The sequence below is a fragment of the Oncorhynchus mykiss genome, chromosome 10 (assembly GCF_013265735.2).
Source record: "Oncorhynchus mykiss isolate Arlee chromosome 10, USDA_OmykA_1.1, whole genome shotgun sequence".
Lineage (NCBI taxonomy): Eukaryota > Metazoa > Chordata > Actinopteri > Salmoniformes > Salmonidae > Oncorhynchus > Oncorhynchus mykiss.
The window spans coordinates 7,807,676-7,815,175 of NC_048574.1; the positions used below are offsets into that span (position 1 = coordinate 7,807,676).

General features: G+C 49.5%; 1 protein-coding gene across 2 annotated transcripts in view; it reads right to left on the bottom strand.

Moving 5' to 3' along the window:
- LOC118966703 (calcium/calmodulin-dependent protein kinase kinase 1-like) overlaps positions 1–7,500 on the bottom strand; it is a 99,554-nt gene that overhangs the window by 14,074 nt on the left and 77,980 nt on the right. For both annotated transcript variants that reach the window (XM_036989610.1, XM_036989611.1), the window contains exons 10-11: positions 5,764–5,817; positions 4,551–4,624 (exon numbers count right to left, since the gene is read on the bottom strand). In XM_036989610.1, the coding sequence (XP_036845505.1) occupies positions 4,551–4,624; positions 5,764–5,817 (128 nt within the window). The remainder of the gene's footprint in view (positions 1–4,550; positions 4,625–5,763; positions 5,818–7,500) is intronic.

Consider the following 7,500-nt stretch of genomic DNA (forward strand, 5'->3'; position numbering starts at 1 on the left):
GTGTTATTACGAGGTGTTTCCATTAAGATAGCCCAGGCAGTGTTATTACGAGGTGTTTTCATTAAGTTTTTCAGTCTCTCGGTCCCAGCTTTGATACACCTGTACCGACCTCGCCTTCTGGATGATAGCGGGGTGAACAGTCCACCATCATCTCCTTTGTTTTGTTGACGTAGTGCCATCTGCAAACTTGATGATCGAGTTGGATGCGTGCATGGCCACGCAGTCATGGGTGAACACGGAGTACAGCATAGGGCTGAGAACGCACCCTTGTGGGGCCCCAGTGTTGAGGATCAGCGGAGAGGAGATGTTGTTAGTTACCCTCACCACCTGGGGGCGTCCCGTCAGAAAGTCCAGGACCCAGTTGCACAGGGCGGAGTCGAGACCCAGGGTCTCGAGCTTAATGATGAGTTTGGAGGGTACTACGGTGTTAAATGCTGAGCTGTAGTCAATGAACATCATTCTTACATAGGTATTCCTCTTGTCCAGATGGGTTAGGGCAGTGTGCAGTGTGATTGCGTCGTCTGTGGACCTATTGGGGCGGCAAGCAAATTGAAGTGGGTCTACGGTGTCAGGTAGGGTGGAGGTGACATGATCCTTGACTAGTCTCTCAAAGCACTTCATGATGACGGAAGTTACCTTAGCTTTCTTGGGAACAGGAACAATGGTGGCCCTCTTGAAGCATGTGGGAACAGCAGACTGGGATAGGGATTGATTGAATATGTCCATAAACACACCAGCCAGCTGGTCTGCGCATGCTCTGAAGACGCGGCTAGGGATACCGTCTGGGCCGGCAGCCTTGTGAGGGTTAACACGTTTAAATTATTTCCTCACGTTGGCTGCGGTGATGGAGAGCCCGCAGGTTTTGGTAGCGGGCCGTGTCGGTGGCACTGTATTGTCAAAACGAGCAAAACTAGCAAAGAAGTTGTTTAGTTTATCTGGGAGCAAGACATTAGGGTCAGCGATGGGCTGGTTTTCTTTTTGTAATCCGTGATTGACCGTAGACCCTACCACATACCTCTCGTGTCTCAGCCGTTGAATTGCGACTCTACTTTGTCTCTATATTGACGCTTAGCTTGTTTGATTGCCTTGCGGAGGGAATAGCTAAACTGTTTGTATTCGGTCATGTTTCCGGTCGCCTTGCCCTGATTAAAAGCAGTGGTTCGCGCTTCCAGTTTTGCGGAAATGCTGCCACCACGGTTTCTGGTTGGGGAAGGTTTTAATAGTCACCATGGGTACAACATCACCAATGCACTTGCTAATAACCTCACTCACCGATTCAGGGTATACATCAATGTTGTTGTCCGACGCTATCCAGAACATATCCCAGTCCACGTGATTGAAGCAATCTTGAAGCGTGGAATCAGATTGGTCGGACCAGCGTTGAACAGACCTGAGCATGGGCGTTTCCTGTTTTAGTTTCTGTCTAAAGGCTGGGAGCAACAAAATGGAGTCGTGGTCAGATTTGCCGAAAGGAGGGCGAGGGAGGGCTTTGTATGCGTAAGTTAGAGTAACAATGATCCAGAATTTTGCCAGCCCGGGTTGGCATTCAATATGCTGATCAAATTTAGGCAGCCTTGTTTTCAGATTACCATTGTTAAAATCCCCATCTACAATAAATGCAGCCTCAGGCTATGTGGTTTCCAGTTTACATAGAGTCCAAGAAAGTTCTTTCAAGGCCGTCAAGGTGTCTGCTTGGGGGGGGGGGGGGTGTACACGACTGATTATAATCAAAGAGAATTATCTTGGTAGATGATGTGGTCGGCATTTCATTGTAAGGAATTCTATGTCAGGTGAACAAAAGGACATGAGTTCCTGTATGTTGTTATGATCACACCAAGACACCATGATCACACCATGACTTCTGTCGGCACAATGCGTGAAGAAACCAGGTGGCTGTAGCGACTCTGATAACGTATCCCGAGGGAGCCATGTTTCCATGAAACAGAGAATGTTATAATCTCTGATGTCTCTCTGGATGGCAACCTTTGCTCAGATTTCGTCTACCTTGTTGTCAAGAGACTGGACATTGGCGAGTAGTATACTCGGGAGCGGTGGGCGATGTGCCCGTCTACGGAGCCTGACCAGAAGACCGCTCCGTCTGCCCCTTCTGCGGCGCCGTTGTTTTGGGTCGCCTGCTGGGATCCGATCTATTGTCCTGGGTGGTGAACCAAACAAAGGATCCGCTTTCGGGAAAGTCATATTCCTGGTCGTAAAGTTGGTAAGTTGACGTTGCTCTTATATCCAATAGTTCCTCCCGGCTGTATGTAATAAGACGTAAGTTTCCTGGGGTAACAGTGTAAGAAATAGTAAGTTGGCAGCATCGGTTTCAGCTCTGTGGTGATGGTGGCTGGAACATCAAGTCTGTCTCACTTAATAAAAAAGAGGAGGAAGGTTGATGGGGGATGGGAGAGAGAGAGGTTGATGGGGGATGGGAGAGAGAGAGGTTGATGGGGGATGGGAGACAGAGAGGTTGATGGGGGATGGGAGAGAGAGAGGTTGATGGGGGATGGGAGACAGAGAGGTTGATGGGGGATGGGAGACAGAGAGGTTGATGGGGGATGGGAGACAGAGAGGTTGATGGGGGATGGGAGACAGAGAGGTTGATGGGGGATGGGAGACAGAGAGGTTGATGGGGGATGGGAGAGAGAGAGGTTGATGGGGGATGGGAGAGAGAGAGGTTGATGGGGGATGGGAGACAGAGAGGTTGATGGGGGATGGGAGAGAGAGAGGTTGATGGGGGATGGGAGACAGAGAGGTTGATGGGGGATGGGAGAGAGAGAGGTTGATGGGGGATGGGAGACAGAGAGGTTGATGGGGGATGGGAGAGAGAGAGGTTGATGGGGGATGGGAGACAGAGAGGTTGATGGGGGATGGGAGACAGAGAGGTTGATGGGGGATGGGAGACAGAGAGGTTGATGGGGGATGGGAGACAGAGAGGTTGATGGGGGATGGGAGACAGAGAGGTTGATGGGGGATGGGAGACAGAGAGGTTGATGGGGGATGGGAGACAGAGAGGTTGATGGGGGATGGGAGACAGAGAGGTTGATGGGGATGGGAGAGAGAGAGGTTAATGGGGGATGGGAGACAGAGAGGTTGATGGGGGATGGGAGACAGAGAGGTTGATGGGGGATGGGAGACAGAGAGGTTGATGGGGGATGGGAGACAGAGAGGTTGATGGGGGATGGGAGAGAGAGAGGTTGATGGGGGATGGGAGAGAGAGAGGTTGATGGGGGATGGGAGACAGAGAGGTTGATGGGGGATGGGAGAGAGAGAGGTTGATGGGGGATGGGAGACAGAGAGGTTGATGGGGGATGGGAGAGAGAGAGGTTGATGGGGGATGGGAGACAGAGAGGTTGATGGGGGATGGGAGAGAGAGAGGTTGATGGGGGATGGGAGACAGAGAGGTTGATGGGGGATGGGAGACAGAGAGGTTGATGGGGGATGGGAGACAGAGAGGTTGATGGGGGATGGGAGACAGAGAGGTTGATGGGGGATGGGAGACAGAGAGGTTGATGGGGGATGGGAGACAGAGAGGTTGATGGGGGATGGGAGACAGAGAGGTTGATGGGGGATGGGAGACAGAGAGGTTGATGGGGATGGGAGAGAGAGAGGTTAATAGGGGATGGGAGACAGAGAGGTTGATGGGGGATGGGAGACAGAGAGGTTGATGGGGGATGGGAGACAGAGAGGTTGATGGGGGATGGGAGACAGAGAGGTTGATGGGGGATGGGAGAGAGAGAGGTTGATGGGGGATGGGAGAGAGAGAGGTTGATGGGGGATGGGAGACAGAGAGATTGATGGGGGATGGGAGAGAGAGAGGTTGATGGGGGATGGGAGACAGAGAGGTTGATGGGGGATGGGAGACAGAGAGGTTGATGGGGATGGGAGAGAGAGAGGTTGATGGGGGATGGGAGAGAGAGAGGTTGATGGGGATGGGAGACAGAGAGGTTGATGGGGGATGGGAGAGAGAGAGGTTGATGGGGGATGGGAGAGAGAGAGATTGATGGGGGATGGGAGAGAGAGAGGTTGATGGGGGATGGGAGACAGAGAGGTTGATGGGGGATGGGAGAGAGAGAGGTTGATGGGGGTTGGGAGAGAGAGAGGTTGATGGGGGATGGGAGACAGAGAGGTTGATGGGGGATGGGAGACAGAGAGGTTGATGGGGGATGGGAGACAGAGAGGTTGATGGGGGATGGGAGACAGAGAGGTTGATGGGGGATGGGAGACAGAGAGGTTGATGGGGGATGGGAGACAGAGAGGTTGATGGGGGATGGGAGAGAGAGAGGTTGATGGGGGATGGGAGAGAGAGAGGTTGATGGGGGATGGGAGACAGAGAGGTTGATGGGGGATGGGAGAGAGAGAGATTGATGGGGGATGGGAGAGAGAGAGGTTGATGGGGATGGGAGACAGAGAGGTTGATGGGGGATGGGAGACAGAGAGGTTGATGGGGGATGGGAGAGAGAGAGGTTGATGGGGGATGGGAGAGAGAGAGGTTGATGGGGGATGGGAGAGAGAGAGGTTGATGGGGGATGGGAGAGAGAGAGACTTACGACTCTGGGAACTCCACACATTTAGTTCTGATCTTATTGTGTAGAACCAGGATGTATTCATCAATGAACGGACACTGCGTGAAGAGGAGAGAAAAAAGGAGAAGAGAGGAGAGGAGAGAGGGTTCAAAAGTTAGCTAAGAGTTATAATTACATCTAAGACAATTCTAAGAACATCTTGGAGCAAAACAAGTCGGCTGCTTAGGTAACAGCATGAATATGACCAGACTCAGAAAAAGTCATCACTAAACAGACTCTGTCTCTTCCTTTACAATACAACACGGTCCATGTTACAGTCTCTGTCTCTACAACAATACAACACGGTCCATGTTACAGTCTCTTCCTTTACAATACAACACGGTCCATGTTACAGTCTCTGTCTCTACAACGATACAACACGGTCCATGTTACAGTCTCTTCCTTTACAATACAACACGGTCCATGTTACAGTCTCTGTCTCTACAACAATACAACACGGTCCATGTTACAGTCTCTGTCTCTACAACAATACAACACGGTCCATGTTACAGTCTCTGTCTCTACAACAATACAACACGGACCATGTTACAGTCTCTTCCTTTACAATAAAACACGGTCCATGTTACAGTCTCTGTCTCTTCAACAATACAACACGGACCATGTTACAGTCTCTGTCTCTACAACAATACAACACGGTCCATGTTACAGTCTCTGTCTCTTCAACAATACAACACGGACCATGTTACAGTCTCTGTCTCTTCAACAATACAACACGGACCATGTTACAGTCTCTGTCTCTACAACAATACAACACGGACCATGTTACAGTCTCTTCCTTTACAATAAAACACGGTCCATGTTACAGTCTCTGTCTCTACAACGATACAACACGGTCCATGTTACAGTCTCTGTCTCTTCAACAATACAACACGGACCATGTTACAGTCTCTGTCTCTACAACAATACAACACGATCCATGTTACAGTCTCTGTCTCTTCAACAATACAACACGGTCCATGTTACAGTCTCTGTCTCTACAACACAATCGTGCTGACCCAAACCAAACGGTGTCGGTTCAAATAGTTTATTTTCATATTGTCCGCCATTTCATCAATATTTCATCACCAATAGAGGTACACGAGAGAAACACTTCTTCCAGAGAATGTCACTAAACAAGCAAGTTGTGGGCATGCTGGGAGGAAGTAACAAGAGGAGTAAAAATGGACTGTTGGCTTACCTTCCCAAACACAAAGCAGTAGAGAGTTACTCCCATGGCCCATACGTCCAATGCCTGAAAAACAGTAGCAGTAGAAGGGTTGGAGGAGATGTATCACTATAAACAGTAGCAGACGGACAGACAGTATAGACAGGTAGATACAGACAGATAGACAAGCACCCAACATTCATAGTCCATCATCAACCCAACCTGCAGAGTAGTCTTTCTCTCTCTCTCTCCTAATGTCATACTGCTAATGCTCATGGGAAATGGTTCTGTGTCCATCATCAACACAACCTGCAGAGTAGTCTTTCTCTCTCTCCTAATGTCATACTGCTAATGCTCATGGGAAATGGTTCTGTGTCCATCATCAACACAACCTGCAGAGTAGTCTTTCTCTCTCTCCTAATGTCATACTGCTAATGCTCATGGGAAATGGTTCTGTGTCCATCATCAACCCAACCTGCAGAGTAGTCTTTCTCTCTCTCCTAATGTCATACTGCTAATGCTCATGGGAAATGGTTCTGTGTCCATCATCAACCCAACCTGCAGAGTAGTCTTTCTCTCTCTCTCTCCTAATGTCATACTGCTAATGCTCATGGGAAATGGTTCTGTGTCCATCATCAACACAACCTGCTTTTAAACATCTTCCAGTGACATGGGAGTGTCTGAAAATCAAATAATTTAGACTGTAGAAGTGTTTGTGCTGCTGTATATAGAATATGTAAATGTCAATGAGCAGCGTACAGCGTTCGCTCTTCAACGAGGCTCGGGGATTACTAATCACTCAAGGACTACTGGGCTAATCAGAACAGGAGAGACACTTGTACAGCACATGTTCCTTGACGTCAGACAGCCAAAAGGAAGGCTAGCAGCCTACAGCAGCGTATTTCAGTCAGCTGTATAATGATAGGGCAAAACAAGTCAACCTGCCCCCAGAGGTGGAGGAGTTTGGGAACCACTGGTCTACAGTAGTCAGTCTCATACAGTTCTGCCTGTTCCTGACCAAACCCATCAAATAAAACTGCCATTGGGGGATTACCCAGAAAATAGTCCTGAAAATGAATGAGTTATTTTAAAAAGTGTGTGGGTAGATTAAATAGAAGCAGTCAGTCAAAGCAGCACACTGAAGGAGAGAGAGAGAGAGCGAGAGAGAGAGAGAGAGAGAGAGAGAGCTGCTGCAGCTGCTGTGTTGCTTCTCCTCTCCTCTCCTCTCCTCTCCTCTCCTCTCCTCTCCTTGCTGCCTGACGCTTGTTGCTAAATCAACATGCAGGGAGGGAAACGGAGAGAAAGAGAGACAAAGAGAGCGAGGGAGAGGAGAGAGAGAGGGAGAGAAGAGAGGAAAGAGGGAGAGGAAAGAGGGAGAGGAGAGAGGGAGAGGAGAGAGAGAGGGAGAGGGGAGAGAGAGGGGGAGAGAGGGAGATGGGAGAGAGAGGGAGAGAGGGGGAGAGGGAGGGGAGAGAGAGACAGAGAGAGAAACAGAGAGAGAGAGAGAGAGAGAGAGAGAGAGGGGGAGAGGGGGAGAGGAAGGGGAGAGAGAGACAGAGAGAGAAACAGAGAGAGAGAGAGAGAGAGAGAGAGAGAGAGAGAGAGAGAGAGAGAGAGACAGAGAGAGACACACAGAGAGAGAGAGACAGAGAGACAGAGAGAGAGAGAGAGAGAGAGAGAGAGACAGAGAGAGAGACAGAGAGAGAGAGAGAGAGACTGTATATGGATAATATGACATTTGTCATGTCTTTATTATTTTGAAATTTCTGT